This window comes from Diadema antillarum, unplaced genomic scaffold, assembly GCF_040938485.1.
Source record: "Diadema antillarum isolate AM-2024a unplaced genomic scaffold, OU_Dant_1.0 scf00000063, whole genome shotgun sequence".
NCBI classification, from domain to species: Eukaryota; Metazoa; Echinodermata; class Echinoidea; order Diadematoida; family Diadematidae; genus Diadema; species Diadema antillarum.
In genome coordinates, this window is record NW_027270952.1 from 1,062,645 (window position 1) to 1,080,963 (window position 18,319).

Sequence of the window (18,319 nt, forward strand, 5' to 3'; positions counted from 1 at the left end):
GGCGCGTTACTTGTTGGATGCACGAAAATCTTGATTGCACTATCACACACGTGAGGTCGGTCCGTAGAGCTGTGTTGCTTGAGCTTCCACCTCAGAGCAGACGTTGGTCCAATTTGTAGGTCAAAATTTCTCGCTAATTTCTCACACATAAGGATAAAAATCCATCACAGATGGATCAGCATAGTAAAAAACACTATAATATCACCGATTAAAACGCAGATGCCTCGAAGAAAATTAAAAATTTGATAGGATTTAAACTGCAATTTGCAGAGCTAAAAAATATGCGTCCGACTGTCAAGCATGCATAGCGCCCTCTCAAGCTAGTCTCGATGTCTCGAAATGACGGCGATTAATCAAAAAGAATATCTGAAACGGTATTTGTCGGGAGGCGAGAATGAAGTGAAGAAGAAAAAGAGGAGAAAGAAACTCAAAGGAACGGGAAATGCATCAGGAAAACCAAAGACTTCAAGGTATGAATGTAGAATCTGTTGATTTTTTAGACACGTACCGGGTACGTTGCATCTGTGAGCATGGTGAGACTTGCCCAATATCGAGTTCGACGACATCTACTACCCACGCCAGCGGCTGCGGGCACTTGGTAATCGCCGACTCGCTCAGCGCCAGGCCCTCCTTTCCTGCCTCTGTTTATTGCACGTGTTGTAACTAACGTTACTTACCATAAGGTATAAATATAAGATAATGTTTGGGGTTTTGTGAAATTTTATGATGCATTTATCAAAATCAGTATTGGGAAAAAGTAGTTCAATATAAAAAATTATTTAACATACATTGTTATACATTTGTCTAGATATGGTGATTTTGTATTATTTGAGTTGAACAACAAGAAATATTGCAGAAAAGCTTGGTAAGGTCCGAAAATTGGTGGTTTTTATCTAAATAAAGAGTCTAAGTCTAGACAACTACTAGTTAGTGAAAACTCAGACGACGCGAGCTATAGATCAACTTTGATACGCGATTCTGGGCACACTCAGACCATGTTTTTTTCCCTCTGGTAGTCTGAACATCCCCGTCATGAAAATTAAAGCTAAACTAAAGGCTATAATTTATTGATATGTGCGCCACGCCGCGCTGTGCACATTGACAGCTACCCACACGCAACCTCACAAGCACTCTTAAACCATGCAACAAAGCCAAGGAAAGGTTATCCGCATTTAACAGCTCATCTTTACGCTACATGTAACTGTTAGAGATTGTGTCTTAATTTCACAAAATACATTTAAGTGATCAAATTTCATTATTTTTTTCACAGGAAGAAACAAACATTCTCACAAATCACGCCTTTTATTTTCCACATCTATACATCCCATACACCTTGAACATCAGGAAAAACAACTTCACTCACAGGGTAGTATCTCACTGGAATGCTACCAAAGTCAGCTGTGAGTGTCACATAGTGACCTATGTAGCACCTTAAATCAACCACATGATAAAGAAGCCTTTAATTTTCTTTACCAGCCTATGGCTGTGTCTTACACCACCTAACATAGATTTAACGTTAGCAGGTCTCGGTGGGACCTCCAAAATTGTCACATAGTGACCTAGCACCTTGTCACTCTGTGGTTTTATTTTTTTTTTAGACCTGCTAGTTCATCTACTAATAGCAATAATAACTACCGTTATCGCTACACAGCCACACTAAAACTTTAATAGGCCCATGATGTAAACACGATTGAATTCACGTGCACACAAATCAACGTTTGACTGACCGTTTGACACCACTTTGTTTATTTACTCATGTGTAAATTCTACAACAGGGTAATGATGCCTTGTGAAGGAGCTTGGCATTAAATCTATACAATCACATAAAAATTATCATTAGTGTGAGCACTCAACTTAGATACTGTAGTCGACGTCTGCATTGGCTATACCAATAGCAATACACGCAGCCTCTAATACACCACACGTCCAATACAGCACTGCCACTGTCTGTGTTCGCAAGATGTCCCCACAGAACGTCTCGACATCGTCCGTCCTTCCCCAGCCGGATCCAGATCGTCGACCTCCACTGCTAAACCCTCAGCACAGCACGACGAGCGTCACGATCATTGTCTTCGATGAGAGCTCACCGACCTCCACTGGTAAACCGTTAGCACAACGAGCGTCACGGTCATTGTCCATGATGAGAGCAGACTTGCCTATCGTGGTCGTCCATGCTTCCTGCTTATCCTCTCCCCTCAGCTCTATATCTAAATCCCCGCACGTCTACCTTACCAATCTCCCGACTATAAAATGCATAACCTCCCATACCGAATGTACGACACTACAGTACGTCCTATACAGACCACGGCGCACGGAATGTGGTCGCGTGTCAGCTGTTTACCTATGGTCTACTGATTTGCATACGATAAACAAACAACTACGCAAATTTTCAAACCCACCATATCTTGGCTATTATACTTCCATTGATCTAAGCTTACACTGTTCTCTGTAATAAAAAAAAAACAACAACTATCGTGATCTATCAATACATGCTTGGAAACGTAAGGAAATACATGTTTCATCCTGACAGTGAGCTGTGGAAGCAACTACAGCCAACAGAAATTCAAGTCAGAAGTCGATGCATTCCTGTCAAAGAAGTACAATAAATTCACATACCGCAGAGTAATTATCTCAATAGTAGCAGTCATTACTGCAATAAAGAAGAAGAGGTACTCAAGTTTGACCAAGGAGCTATTTGTAATAGCTCCTTGGTTTGACATACAGCACTGGAAACTTACTGAAAGTGGGAGGGTATGAAAAGACTACTGTCTTTCCAGAAACCTGACAAGACAGGTGAATACACCTTGAATCTTCTGCACCCAAACATTCACATATCGCCATCACGCCAATGCTGCATTACGCACGTAAACACACGGGCTAAATCATTCGCCAGCCCTACCCTTAGTCCGCCAGGGAAGACAGGTGGTATTTTCCCAAAGCTGCCACCCCTTCTTTTTCTGTATATTGAGTTATTTCCCCATCAAAAGTGATATCAGTCTATTCCTTTAGTTTCGCTTACAAGATGATAATAGGCTTACCAGTCTCACGTCCGGTTAGTCTCCGCACAAGAGATTCCAATTGGGCATTCACTGATTGTCACCCAAGCTGATCGACTGTGTCGTGTGATCGCATAGGCTAGTACTCGGCTTTCAGTGGGGTTCCGTAAAAACAAATTTTCCCACGGAGACTACGGACTCATTACATTACGGAAAGATATTTTATCGGCCATTGAACTTGCCTGTCAGAAGGGCCTTTCACCACTTTAGTTTCAAAACACAAAGGATTCAAGTAAACAACCTACGTGTTGATGGCGGATTAAAATGGTGGCGACCTTATGGTAAGTGACGTTAGGTTCTGACTTCTAGGTGTTCGATGATGGGATGCAGATGTGAAGTAAATGTTCCAATAGCGTTTCGTTCCCTGTGGTTTCAGCTTGTGATGTCACATGTGTAGAACGATATGAAGAAAATATGGCAAGAATTTCATATTGTATGTACCCCTAACCCCGCCCCGGGGCGCTCCTTCACACAGTTAGGTTTATACTGTGGGAGCACACTGAGTCAAAAGAGTGCTATCTCTGTATGGTGAAAAAGAAACACAAGTTTTCGCGCCTCTATAAATTACGAATTTCACCAGCAAAGGCTTACTTTTATAATATACATATATGTACATAATGAAAATGTTTTACCTGATTCATATGATATGTTCACTTGTTCATATCCACACTGATCCCATGTGGTCTTGAAAAGATGTTTTTCTACGAGTTCATCTCCATACCTCCCATGATTCATTCTTTAACTTTTGATGCAACCTTTGCGTGGCACTTTGCGCATTGGCGATAGTGATTTATATGCATGAGAGTCGCAATGATTTTAGCCTTTGAACAAGGCTCTTTCGCTGCGTGCTGTATAGTGGCGAGCGAAAGGGTTCGAGTGAAACGCGCCCACACCAGCAGAGAGCAATCGGGCACCACACGATGTTGCGCAGCAAGAGTGCCTGGTCAAAAGGCTACACTGCTACAGTGCAACAATTATAAAGAAAATATAAAGAAAATTCAACATGCTTTCACTTTTCTAGCGTAATGAAAGAGCACTTGACTAAACTTCTTTCAGAAAGCAGGGGGAATAATTATTACCCTTAACATTTGTCAGTATCAAGTTGATGGAATGTGTAATTTTCCTGAAAAATGAATTTTTGTGGAATTCTCTTTATATTTTCTTTATATTGTTGTCCACACATGACGTCATACTCTATAAGTCTCCTTATCCAGTAATTACAACACCAAAACTTTACAAATTAACAACTTTTGCATCGATTGCCTTATTTTCCTCAAACTTTCACTGATGTGTTTTACTACATGTATTAATGTTGCTGCTTTCACTCAATCCACATTGCTCTTTGGGTTTTGGTTTCCTTTAAAGGGACTGTACAGTACTGGTTAAGGTGGGGATTCATGTTTTGAACATTCTTAAGTGAGATAATGAGAAACTTCTTACAAAATATGAAAGAGCATGTAATTTTAAGATGTATTCCACATTTATTTGATGAAAATTGGTTTTCAAGTGGCTGAGATATCCAAAAAAGTGATAATAATAAAAGGCGACATGCCACAACTTTATTAGGATCTCTTTGTTTTACCTTTTTTTTTGGATATCTCAGCCATTTTGAAACCAATTTTCATCAAATAAACTTTTGATACCCCTTAGAATTGCGTGCTTTGTGGCATCTCATAGAGTGGTTTCTGAATATCTCGCATAACATTAAAAGCTAAATCCTCACCTCGACCAGAACTGTACACACCCTTTAAGAGCCTGTTTATTATCCTAGGGTATGCAGACCATGGTGTCAAGGGATACAGAGAATTTGTTGGGATTTGAGTTGCTTGACGGTTGGACAGGGAGTGAAACCCAACTACATGTGTGGATTGAGTGAATGCAGCAGTATACATGTACATTCAAAAGTAGAACACCTCAGCAGACTTTGAGGAAAGTTGGGCAATCCTTTGAAAAGTTATGAATTTTTAAATTTTGGTGCCACCATGGCTGGATGAGAAGATTATGATTTGTCAGGAGAATTTCACAAGATCTTATTTTTATTCAAAGTACACATTTCTTTAACTTGCTACTGACTTTAATATGGTAATGGTGGTTATTCTGCTGCCTTTTGAAAGAGGTAACTCAAGAGCTCTATTTCATTTCGTAAAAGATATTTTGAATTCTCTTTAATTGCTGACTCATTTAGAATAGGACTCCCTTACCCCTTGTGCTTCTAGCATTTAATAGAGGAACATGGTTTTTCCTTTCACATCACAGAGTGATGGTCGTCGACGATGACTTTGACATCCGGAAGAACAAAACAGACCACAATGATGACGAATCCATGCTTGATGAGATGGATGAGGCCCCTCTGGTAGCTGAATTCGTGGATGAACGTCCCGAGGAAGAAATCAAGTTAGAAGCATACAGGAGCAGTGGAAAATGGAGGACATTTGCTGATGAAGGTACTTTCCTGTTCTATGTCTGCCATGAAATAAACTCTCTTGTATTCCCTTGTTAAATAAAAAGATTGGAAAATAAAACGATAAGCTGTTGGTGTAATGAAGACTGCAAAGAGATAGTGGACTCACAATGTATGGATCATGTCAACTTCTTCCCAGTTTTATGATGGAAGATGAGTAATTTATTGATGCCAGCCCAAAAGTTTCGTGTTTCTATGTACTTTGTTGTGTCAAAACCCTTTAATGGTAAAACAAAAGCACAAAATGAAATAATGTGACACAGTGAGTTACATGGTCCCAAGGAGTTTTTACCTCCGCCAAGGAAGAAGGAGGTTTAGTGATCATCAGCGTTGGTTTGTCTGTAAAATAACTCAAAAAGTTGTATACCGATTAAAATGAAACTTGCATAATAAGTTGTTATGACACAAGGAACACCTCATTCAATTTTGGTAGTGATCCAGGAATTTCTATGGATTTTTTTGAAGGATTTTTCATCTTTGGGCATATATGGTCAACGAACTTGGGGTTCTAGCTGTGTGTAATGGAGGTTTACATACGCACACTAAAGCGTGTGCTCAGCTCGGGCAAGGGGCCGTGCAGTGAAGTAAACAAAATGCTTCTGTTGAGTTGCTGGCTTGGAGGAGGTCTGTGCTCTCCGAGTGCTTTTCTAGTTTTTTTTTATCTTCTTCTTCTTCTAATATAATAAGTGTCCAATCTCATAATACTTTGATATCAGGGACAATTGTTCACAATGCTATACAAACCACTGATGTTTTAAGACTATTAACTACGCTGAGTAGAATTTATTATTTATGCAGAAGTGTATGCTTGTCAGTCTTCTGTTATTGTTTTTTGTATTTAGATGATAACCAGGCATCCAAGGGAAATGACCATCGGAATACCTCAGTGAAGGGTAGTAAAGGTCATCACAATTCATCTGACGCTGTGGTCAAGCAACGCAGACGTCGCGCGGATTCAGATTCTGACCTCTCGCCTCTAAGGGACAGCCACACTCGCAGCAGAAAGAGACACGATTCGGACTCGGACGTGTCTCCTGTGAGAAGGCAACCAGTGGAGGACGCTGATGTAGGGGCTAGGTCCAAAGGTTGCCATGACTCAGACTCTGACCTTTCACCCCAGAGGACTAAAGGGCACGCCTCACGAGGGCGCCACGATTCTGACTCCGATATGTCACCCCCTCGGAGAGGAGTGCATAGATCAAGGAGACACGACAGCGATTCTGATATGTCCCCACCCAGGCCATCAAAGACTAAAGACTCCCGGGGTCAACGTTCACGGCATGACTCCGATTCTGACCTCTCACCGGTCAGGTCAAGTAGGGATGGTCAGCCTCGAAGGCAAGATAAGGTTGGTTCTCGAGGCAAGTCAAACGCATCGTCAAGACCACCAGACTCGGATTCAGATCTTTCCCCACCAAGGCAAAAATCTGGGAGAGGGGAAAGGGGAAGTTCCGATTCTGACCTTTCGCCCCCACGGAGGTCAGGGCAAGATGGAGGCTCCAGGAGGAGGATGGACTCTGACTCGGATTTCTCACCTGAGAGGAGGGGAGGAAAGAAGCATGATAATCAGAGCTTGAAGAAACCCAGCAAAACTCTGTCAGGTGGGATACATAATGATAGGCTGCAAATTTGTATTTGTAGTGTTTATGACCTATTTGCATTGGAAGTCTGTAAAATACTGTCACAGCACACTGTACACCTTGTATTGGTGTAATTATCTGTAGACAGAGAATGTTACACCTCACAAGTTGGTGCTGCAGTCATGTAACATTGACTTGTACACAGTGTGTCAGTTGTGTTTGTTTGTTTGTTTGTTTGTTTGTTTTGTTTGTTTTTGTCAATGGACAGACACAACTGTGGTGAAATTGCCTGCCTGTTGATATCCAAGAAAAACTCCAGCGCATTCATATGTCTTTGACATATATTCAAGTTAGCATTGTGTTTGCTTTTTTGGATGTGTGTTTATATGGTATACATCATACATTTAGCGAGTCTGTTTTTTTGCGAATCTGGACTAAATGACGAATTCGTGATCATGAAGTGCAATAGTGAATGGAGAAATGTAAGCTTGGACAACATATTACTGTGGGAATCAGAAAAAACCTGTTCCACACTGAATTCTGAAATGCCCATTGACTTAATACACAGGCCACCAGGTTCATGTAAATTCACAAATACCACCCGACTGGCGAAGATAAAAACTTGCAAAATATATGGCATCTACAATAGTCTGTAGAAGAGGTAGTGTACTTTTGATTCCTCCATTATGTGTATTGTGTGAGTTGAGGGACAATTATGCACTGTAGTGATTGCTGGTGATAAAGGCTGCAATGCTGGATAAGCCATATCCCAACATTGGTATAATAAATGAAAAACAGGGAAAAAAAATCAGAGGGATTTTGTTCTGATCAAAACTAATACTTTTGTACGTTATAAAGAATCTTTGTTATTTTTATGTGTTTCCACAAGTTTCCTACCAATAACAATAGCATTCGGCACATTGCATAGTCCCATACATGCTTATGTGTGTCAGTTAGGCAGGTGATTCTCCCGAGTTGGAAAGACAATACCGTAATTTGCTTGTGCTGGTGTATAGGCCTCACCTAGACTTTACTGCTTTATTTTTGTTAAAAATAGTGTGATCTGAACGCCGGCGAATACACTATGTTTGTTTGTCAGTTAGAATGGATGGCTAGAAGCAAAAGCTTTTTCCAATGTCATAAAGTCTTCATAAACTTTTGCCCCACCATTGTTCCCCACTGACACTCCAGGAGCCAAGGCTGGTCTCTCCGATGCAGCGGCCTTGAGGAGAGAGAACGAAGCAACGAGGAGGAGAAATGAGGACGCCTACAACAAACTTTCAGACGACATCAGCGGGAGAAATGCTGGTTAGTTCATTTTGTCATCTGTCTTTTCATCTGTGTTCCCATTCTCTTGTGTACAGATTTCAGAGAATGATCTCAAGTTCAATGGTGCAAGATTTTGCATAAGGTGAAAGATGAGGCATTCTATTGAATGAGGCAAAGCTGAGTTGAGTAGAGTGCATTTTATGTGTATAAAACGAATGCTTTATGACCCTCATTTAGTTTCTTATCTATATCAGGATCTATGTATTAGTGTTTTAATCTTACTTATAGCATAGTGTAGGTAAAATCAAATACATGACGATTGTCTCGTAGGAGGGATGTGGTTAGATAAAAAAATTAAGTTGCAAAGCTGATAATCATGTATCTTTCAGGATTGTATCCTGTGATTATTTTATTTATTAACAACGTCATACATTTTGGAAGGTTCCTTAACCAATAGCAATGTGAAACATCCTCTTGTAATACAAAAATAAATCTTAATGATAATGACAAATCCTTAAGATATTTAGGGAGCTTTAGATTTGGGAGGCAAAAGTTGAGACAACGATTGTGTTTGCTGTTCTCCTCTCTCCCTGCTTCTTGTTACAAAGTAGGGAGTTTTCGCTACACGACGAGAAGATCAAGAATACGCGGAAGCAATCAGCTGTGACAGTCCCCGTACTCTACTCCATATCTAAGCAGTTTTGCTTTCTCGTTAGGACAGAGGCGTGGGGACAAGATCGCTGATTGGCTGGCTGGCTGGCTGGCTGGCTCACTCCTGCCTCGGGACCGAACACTATTTTGGCCAAGTACTATACTCGTTTTCCCCTTGACGCAAATTTTGCACATAGTACACTCAACTACCAGCTGCGTGTAACGAAAACTCCCTACTAGCTTTAGATTGCGCGAAGACACAACATAATGATACAAAGTAAAATGATGCCCCTGTATGATCAGTACATCAAGTAGCTCTCTGCGTTGTGAATTTGAGCAGATACAAATGGCCCAGACCCAACCATGCAAACTCAGATGACGGTAGATCAATTCTGATAAGCAATTTTGATCATGCGCAGAAAAGTTATTTTTACTCTGAACATCTGCATTGCAAAAATCAAAAGTTCCCTATTGCAAGTAGTGATATAGTGGCTACACTTTCAATAGTCATTTGCCGAAGAAGACCCACACATGTTAGTGGAAATCCAGACTCTATTACGTCATTCTGGGCCAAGCACTTCTACGTCTCTAGCTTTGGATTAAAGACACTTTTTTCATGATAACAACAATGAAAGGTGAACAAGGAGATGCTAATCTGCACCTGATTTTCTGTGGAGCATCAAATTGCATCTACACTGAATAGATGCTCAATGTTCTTGGAGAGATGTGAGATATTCAAATGAGCCATGCCATTTGACTTTACTGCACATCCATGACTGGTACTGAAGACACTGCCATAGTGCAAAGAAAATTTTCGAAGCTATTCAAATGTGATATCGATCACCAAGATGACTTGTTCTGTAGCTGATTGCAGGGATGCCAAATGCAGTAAGTTTCATGGAAAAGGCTTTTTTCTTTGATTTTTTAATGTCTGTTGCAGTAAGGGTGAATACTATACTGTTTTACCACCAAAAATATGCCTTTTCAGTCCTTGGAATACAGCAGTGCTGTTGACAAGGCTAGCATTCCTGTGAATATTTGTGTGAGGTTTCTGCTGCAGTGTTTTGTTATACAAATGATGCACAGGATAGAGTGCGTTAGTGGAGATGTAGCGCACTCAAGGGTATTACCAATTGTGAAACATGCACGAGGCGAAGCCGAGTGCATGTTTCACTACATTGTAAATATCCGAGAGTGAGCTGCATCTCCACTAATGCCACAAAATAATCCTGTGCATCATTTGTTTTATAAAATGGGTCGAAAACTAACTGCATTTTTCACGTACCTTAGTGGGTCAAGATGTCCGAAGATGTTCATCCCAAACATTTACGCACGTCGCACTCGTAAATCTCGCACGTATAAGTACTGTACATAATAGAGTATACGTACGCCACACATGTTACGCACAAGAAAGGCCGGCCGGCCAGCCGGCAGCCCGAACTAGAAGTTGTTTACAGGATTGACAGCGCGTATGCATGCAATTGAAAGGAGTCGCCGCGCGCACAGACGATCGGCAATAGGATTTAACACGCAGTGCAATGGGACTAAAGTAACCAACGCACATGTGACTCATTTCAGCACTTCCTATTGGCTACATTCTTGAACCCATTTTATAGAAGATGTTTATCATGAATTCTTTTGTGTGATGCTAATTTTTCAGAGACCATCTTCAGAGACAAGAGTGGCAAGAGGAGAGACCTTAAGGCTGAACGTCGCTTTAAACGAGAGGAGGAAGAGAAGCAAGCAGAGAAAGACGAGAAATTCATGCAGTGGGGGAAAGGGTCAGTTAAATTTTTTGGCTATAACAGAGATGGCAACTGTTACTATGAGCAGTATTTTATACTGTTTTTCCCCTTTTTTTGCCAAAAAAAGGGAAGTTTCATGTAAAATATGGTTTTTCTAAGTGTCTATGGAAAGAAAGGTAAAAATGTGTGTTCCCATGAAAAATGTGCCTTGTTGGCCCTGAGAATACTGCAATGCTGTTCAGAAAGTTGCCAACTGTTCCATAGTGTGAAGTCCACTTCAAATTTACTCCCTTTTTCTTTGTTAAAGAATGAATTGGTCCATAGAAGACTCATCTGCGTGTAGATTTAAGATTACAATTCGTGATTGTTATTTGCATTGGTCATGGGACTGACACAACTTTCATGTCTTGAAATTATTAGGATACTACAGTATGTTCTCTCGTTATACCCCCGCCAAACGAAGTTTGAAGGGGGTATATAGGAATCAGCGGACGGTCGGGCGGTCGGGCGGTCGGTCCGTTGCAAGTCTTGCGTCGCGAACTACTTCCTCAGTTTTCAACCGATTCCCATAAAACTTGGCACAGATGTGTGCCTTGGGTTGTAGATGTGCAAGACATATTTTTTGACAGTACCCAAAAGTACGTTGCCATGGTAACGGCATATTATGGGCAAAAATGGGTACAAATCTTGCGTCGCGAACTCCTCCCACAATTTTTGATCAATTTTTATGAAATTAGGTACAGATGTTCATCTGAATATGTTAATGTGCAAGACACATATTTCCGCAGTGGCAAAAAGTGCATTGCCATGGTAACGGCATGTTATTGGTAAAATATAGGGCAAAATGCTTCATGGCAAAACTGCTTCATCAGTGTTCTTCCAATTCTCATGGAATTCATATTGAATGTTTGTCTTAGGATATAGGTCAGCATGACACATTTCTTGACAGTGACAAAAAGTATGTTGCCATGGTAACAGCTCACATATTATGAGCCAAAATAATGGAAAATTTTGTGTTGCAAACTACTTCCTCAGTTTTTGCCCAATTTCCATGAAACTTGGTACAGATGTGTGCCTTTGGTTGTAGATGTGCAAGACGCATTTTTTGACAGTACCCGAAAGTACGTTGCCATGGTAACGGCATATTAATGGCAGAAGATCAAGGAAAGATCTTGCAGATTTAACTACTTCCTCAGTTTTTTGACCAAAGCTTATGAAATGTTGTTTTGACCAAAGTTTATGAAATGTTGTTTGGCGGGGGTATAACCAGTTACAACAAACACTGCCGTGATACGAAGTTCTTGTTATTATGAACTAAAAATGTCCAGGTCCCAAAATTATCATCTAAATATCTTAGTTTGATTTACTCTTCAGCAGTAATGGAATTTTGATATAACAAAAGAAAGTTTTTGGTCCTAAGGACTTCGTTATGATGAGCGTCCCCTGTATATCATCTGACCGAACACAGATTATTGTTTACCTAATTGAGCAGGCATCCAAAGGTATGATGCGTCACCAAATACTGAATGCAGATGGGGATAACATTTTAGTGTTTACAGTTAGTTGTAGAAGAGGAACTGATTTTTTTGTTTTGTTTTGTTTTTTAATCTTTGGTGTTGGAAATACAAGTGAATATTTGCAAATTCCCATACATTTAGGATTGTCTTGATGAGTGAACACGTTAACCCATTGAGGACGAGTCCCAAGTATACTTGATTACATGTCTATGGGAAATGCGTGTTGTAGCAAAATCAGCCCGTCCTCAATGGGTTAAAGAGTCTCCAGAGATGCTACTGTCGTGTAATGTGGGATGATTTTGTCTAAGTCCTGAATGTGGCTTTGCTCAGAATCTCATATGTACTGTGTCAGTATCACGACAATTGTATGTTTGCGGTAAATTCTCCTTCAATTCACATGCTTCTCAGTTGAAAAATGATTTAGCTTTGTGTGAAGTGTGTACATTCTTTCACAAAATAGGCATGAATTGTTTCAGTCCTATTCATTGGTATTTCCATTTGACTTCAAGTCGATACAAACTCAATATCATTCATGGGATTTGTGAAATTTTCTATCGTGACTCTGAACTGAGCACTGTACCAAAAGTGGAATATAGTTGTCTAAACGGTACAATGTTGTGTTTAAGAAATTGTGCCTTTTTTGTTTCAATTCAACTCTTATTTCCTATATAATATAAAGTCTCTCAAATACAATAATGACGACAACAAAAATCAATGGAATGCCAAATATGTCAAAACATGATTTTTAAGAATTTAGGCCTGTGATGCTAGTGTGCAGTTGACTCCCATAACAACGAAGTCCTGTGGACAAGCATTTTTCTTTCATTGTGTATCAAACTTTCATTAACGGAACAAATAAGCAATAAAAAAACATACAGCAGATAATGTTGCAGCTTGAATTTTAACCAGATTTTCGTTATAACTGTGTTGATAATAATGGGAGTGCACTGTATTCATTTGAACTGGATTTTGAAAAAACAACAACAAATAAATATCTATAGAAATAGAACAAAGGGAAAAAAAGAGTTATTTGGAGGGAAGACTTGCCTTGTGTGGTAATAGAAGACCTGGGGGGTGTTTCATAAAGCTTTTTGTATAGTTACGACTGACTTACAAGCAACTGGTGATCAGTTCTTGTGCTGATTTATGGAAATTCTGATAAGTATAGCACATCAGAACTGATCACCAGTCGCTCGTAAGTTGTTTGTAACTTTACGAACAGCTTTATGAAACAGGGCCTGGAATCTATTAAAGCAAAGATCATTGAAAGACCATGGAGTGGGAGAAGATATATGTTAAAAGTTTTGTGTCGGATCATTCTTTGCGTCCAGCCTGGCCCAAGTCAAACAGCAACAGGACCAAGTGGAAGACATAGTCAAGGAGATGGCTAAGCCTCTAGCACGGTACCAAGATGACGAGGACCTGGACCTGATGCTGAAGGAACAGGACCGAGAGGGAGACCCCATGCTGGCTTTCCTCAAGAAGAAAGAGTCCAAGGCCAGGGCCAAGGCTGGTATTAAAGGTAAATCTTAAATTTCATTTATTTCCACATCCCGATAAAAAGGATTTACATAGAATTAAAAGAACTGTACATAAAACATCGAAATAATACAAAAAAAAGAAGAATATGTATAACGTGTGTATCAATTTTACTAGAGACAAAAAACAACATGAAAACAGTTATATCATTTTTTTGGGGGATCAACATAGACCATTGGTCTTTCTATGGCTGATCCCAGGAATTACAGCTGAAATATTTACAATTGGACGGATTTACAAGTTGTACATTAACCTCTCTCACAAATCCTCACATTTTCCATCACAATTATACTCAGTGCTGTAGAGAGATATCAAAATGTAGCTCTACTTCTTTGCACGTAGCAGGAAGATATGAGTGGGCTGCTTTAATAGCATTAATGGTGGCCATTGCTTGCCTTCTTTTTGTGTCATCGATGTCCAAGATATTCACTAGTTGCACACATACAAGCTATTTTCAATTACTACTCAATTTTATTCCTAGTTGTAGCAAAATAACCCAAGGTTTCCTAGTTGTGTGCTGATTTGAATTGTCTGCTTTTCTAGTGCTGTGCACACTGATATTTTCATGTACAGGTATTATCATGAATAGCAATTGATCAGACTTTTTTGCAAGTGAATTACACTCTTTGTTGTTTTTTTCGTCATATTTGCAAAAAAAAAAATATATATGTAAAACAGATGTTCAGAAGAATGTGTGACTCTTCAATCAAATTGTTTTGTTAAAACTGTGCTTGAAATAACATCAAATTTCTTCGAACGAAAATACAAGTATTCTAAGGATTTAAGCAGGAGGAGGTCGCAATAGCAAGAAGCATTCAGCTTCTGCATGCACATACTTTGTACATGCCAGTGCCAGACTAGATTTTGCTTTCATTATTATCAATATTTTTCTTATGTGAAGAAGAGTCTATAATGCAAAATTTGTGAAATGAAAACCACTCTGTGAAAATTTTGGCAAATATCATGTTCAGTAGTCCAACGTAAACTTGTTTTACTTTTTACAGAGAAACCGAAATATCAAGGACCGAAGCCTCCACCCAACCGCTTCAACATCCAACCCGGGTACCGATGGGATGGCGTGGATAGGTCCAGCGGATTTGAGCGGAAGTACTTCCAGCGGCAGGCAGACAAGAAAGCTACCAGTGAATTGGCCTACAAGTGGAGTGTGGAGGACATGTAGAGACTATAAAAGCTGGTTTTGCCAGAAAATGCAGTGTTTCAACCTTCTCCTACATTGTATGTGTTGTGCTGTTTCTGTTCAAGGCACATAGACCTAGTGGTTTAGTCAAATGCGTACGCGGGCGCACAGCACAAGTTTCCTACAGAGACCTACGCTATGGACTCCTCTTCAGCGCTTACACTCGGACCTATTTCAATGAGTCAGAGGAAGTCCGATCCACTGTAGTCAGTGGTCCGATCACAGTTCGGCTCATGGTTCGGCTGAGGGGGATGACAGCTTTAGCAAACTTCTTTTGTGACATCATAAGCACGCACCCTGTGGCATCACTACAGACTGCGTGATGCGCAGAGAAGACAGTGAAGGCAATGATGATATAATGATATCATTATATCATCATATCATCATTACCTATAGCAACACCTATGCGCTTTACTCTTGATGACAGCTCAATTTTGGCAATCTTCGTATCAATGCTAATATACAAATGATGCACAGGATAGAGTGCGTTAGTGTAGGCGTATAGTGCACTCGAGGGTATTTACAATTGTGAAACATGCACGAGGCGAAGCCGAGTGCATGTTGCACTACATTGTAAATACCTGAGAGTGAGCTACGCCTACACTAACGCCACGAAATAATCCTGTGCATCATTTGTTTTATAAAATGGGTCGAAAATTCGAAAACTAACAGCATTTGTCAGCGTTTTTCACGTACCTTTGTGGGTCAGGACGTCCGAGGATGTTCGTCCCAAACATTTACGCCGTCGCACTCGGAAATCCCGCACATGTACATGTAAGTACTATACGTATAAGCGTATACGTACGCCACATGATTGTTGGGCACAAGAAAGGCCGGCTGGCAGCCCGAACGAGAAGTTGTTTACAGGATTGACAGCGCGTATGATAGCGCGCGACGCACTTGTAACAACTGATTAAGTGCGCGCTGCTAGTGTAAACATTGTGACGTCAGTGACTTTACGCTTTTTTGCAAGGCCGTGCATGATAGTAAAAATTAATGCACGCACACGTGACTCATTTCAACGCTTCCAATTGGCTACTTTCTTGAACCCATTTTATAATGGTGATCGGCACTATCATCCAACAGTGCCCTCACAAACACCGGGTCTATGCACCTTTAATGTCTGTGTTTGTTGATTGTGTGTCTTGTTTAGTGACTTGTGTTAGTTTTTGTTGTTGTGTGTGTTTGATTTTGTTTTTGTGTTGTGTTCGTTTTTGTGTCTGTTCTGGTTGCTTACGTTTGTAAGCATCAAATTGGTGCTATTGAATTATCCACCAGTAAAAGCAAAGATCCTACACACTAACATAAGATGGTCAATTCTCAGTCGAAAAGTGAATTGCTGCCGCTTGGAATTGTGGGATTTTTAAAGGAGTGCGCCAACTAGCATTGAGCGGGAAAAGTTGCCAGGTGAGCTCTACTTTTCAGATATGTTTGTGTGGAACCAAGACAGGCTCAGACAAGAAAGAAGGAATTTTCTGTAAAGAATCATGAGTAAACCTAAGAATTGGCGCAGTGCATTAAACTGCATCAATAGCTACACCAAACCATCAGCAGGTTTATCATTATTCGATTTTCAAAAGACTGTGCACAGTGAGTTTTGGTCTCACCTCCCTGGTCACAGCGAGTGGTAGACTCGCACATGGCTCGCTCAGCTCCACTCGCAGGTCGCTACACTTGTTGTGACTGTGCTCATCCATGAATTATTGCGAGCTGCCTTTGCCAAAGATCTGTACCTGCTCAATGCTAGCGGGAGGCAGCAACTTCCGTTTCAACAGCAGCCGTGTAAAATCGGGAGAGTTGATCATCTTTGATATGGAGTGTAGGATTTTTGTTAAAAAGCCTTTTCAAGATGGTACCAATCAACCAAGATGAAATATTTTGCTTTATATAACACCTAGGCAGATCCTTGTCATTTGATTGGTTGTTTGCTATTGATCATTCGTTCTGTTTATACTATTATGTCATCATTTGTGCAATTGTGACTCCATTTACCGTGCAATCTTGGATCCATACGATTTGCTCCATTGCACGCACGCCTAGTAGAGCTCTGCACACTACATGTGTTTTAAACACTTGCGTTTTGTAGTGTGTATGTGAGACAGCATGCTAGTGTAAAGCTCTCAGTGAGTACTCTCGATCTCTGATGCGGCACATTCTCTCTAATTCTAAATTCCTGAAACATCAAGTGACAAGGATCTATTTTAGGCGTTATATAAAACAAATAATAAATGTTTTTCATTCGTGCAATGGACAGAATATTTCATTTGGTGAAAGATGAAATTATTGATCCATGGCACTCATAAACATTCATAATTTGTATATTATTATAGTATATGAATTAAGATATCATGCATATTAAAATGGGAAGTGATGCCCAGGGTTTACCTCAGACCTGTACAGTATATCAAAAAAAAAAAAAATACAACCAGATTTTTGCATTTGGTAACTTCCAATATGATTAAATTGTTTGAAGTCTATTTCAAGATCTTAGCTTTATTTTGCAGAAAACCCCATTCAATTTGGTTAAGTGGTTACAGAGAAATGTGAATCATTGTAAAGCGTGTTATGGGTCTGATTCTGCCAAGTTTAGCATTTGGATGCTCTTGGAACTGCATATTAATTTGTGAACACAATGGACAGAATGTGGAGGGAAGGGATTCCCGACACGCTCTACAAAAATCCTTATTTCTCTTTGACCCCTGAAGCAAATCGGATGGGGTTTCCTGTAAGATGTGGGTAATAAGTTATAGTTTCACACCCTCAAATTGTATTTGGATTGATTCACTATTTTTAAGGTTATAGTTGTGGAAGGTCCCGTTGTAATTTTTGGGGGGAGGGGGAGGGGGGGGGGGGGGACACGCGATATATCCACAGTTTGTTCCACCTTGGATTCAGGAGAACAAGAAATGGCGTTGCATCTGATTGACAATTTGCCCTACATCACTGTGTATTTGTCATTCAGTTACAAAAATAAACTTGACGGAAGAATTCATCAAATTGGATAAGAAATTACAGTCGACCTTGTTTAAGTCGACCTTGCATAAGTCGAATATTCACCCGAGTCGAACGTCTTTTCAAGTCCTCCTCTCTTTGTCTCTTTATTTTTTATTGATTTTAATCCCTCATAAGTCGATATTGCCTCTAAGTCGAAGCTTTTTCTTCGGTTCAAATAGATTCAGCTTAGGCAAGGTGGACTCTATGTCAAATAGAAGACTTATCATTTCACTTACGTTTTATCTGTGTTTGTACTGAAGGTACATGTAGTCTCTGAAGTTTACAATGGCAACAATTTATTAGTATTGA

At 40.1% G+C, this 18,319-nt stretch overlaps 1 protein-coding gene across 1 annotated transcript; it reads left to right on the plus strand.

Moving 5' to 3' along the window:
• The first annotated feature begins 339 nt into the window (after nucleotides 1–339).
• Nucleotides 340–14,998, plus strand: LOC139716202 (uncharacterized). Its single transcript, XM_071627765.1, has 7 exons — nucleotides 340–470; nucleotides 5,313–5,500; nucleotides 6,360–7,118; nucleotides 8,289–8,405; nucleotides 10,678–10,798; nucleotides 13,611–13,801; nucleotides 14,823–14,998. The coding sequence occupies exons 1-7, from the start codon at nucleotides 340–342 to the stop codon at nucleotides 14,996–14,998; spliced, it is 1,683 nt and encodes a 560-aa protein (XP_071483866.1).
• Nucleotides 14,999–18,319: the final 3,321 nt, after the last annotated feature.

Coding starts and splice junctions, on each gene's coding strand:
- LOC139716202 (XM_071627765.1), top strand. CDS start 340: ATGACGGCGATTAATCAAAAAGAATATCTGAAACGGTATTTGTCGGGA. Junction 7,119..8,288: donor ACCCAGCAAAACTCTGTCAG/GTGGGATACATA, acceptor CTGACACTCCAG/GAGCCAAGGCTGGTCTCTCC. Junction 10,799..13,610: donor TTCATGCAGTGGGGGAAAGG/GTCAGTTAAATT, acceptor CTTTGCGTCCAG/CCTGGCCCAAGTCAAACAGC.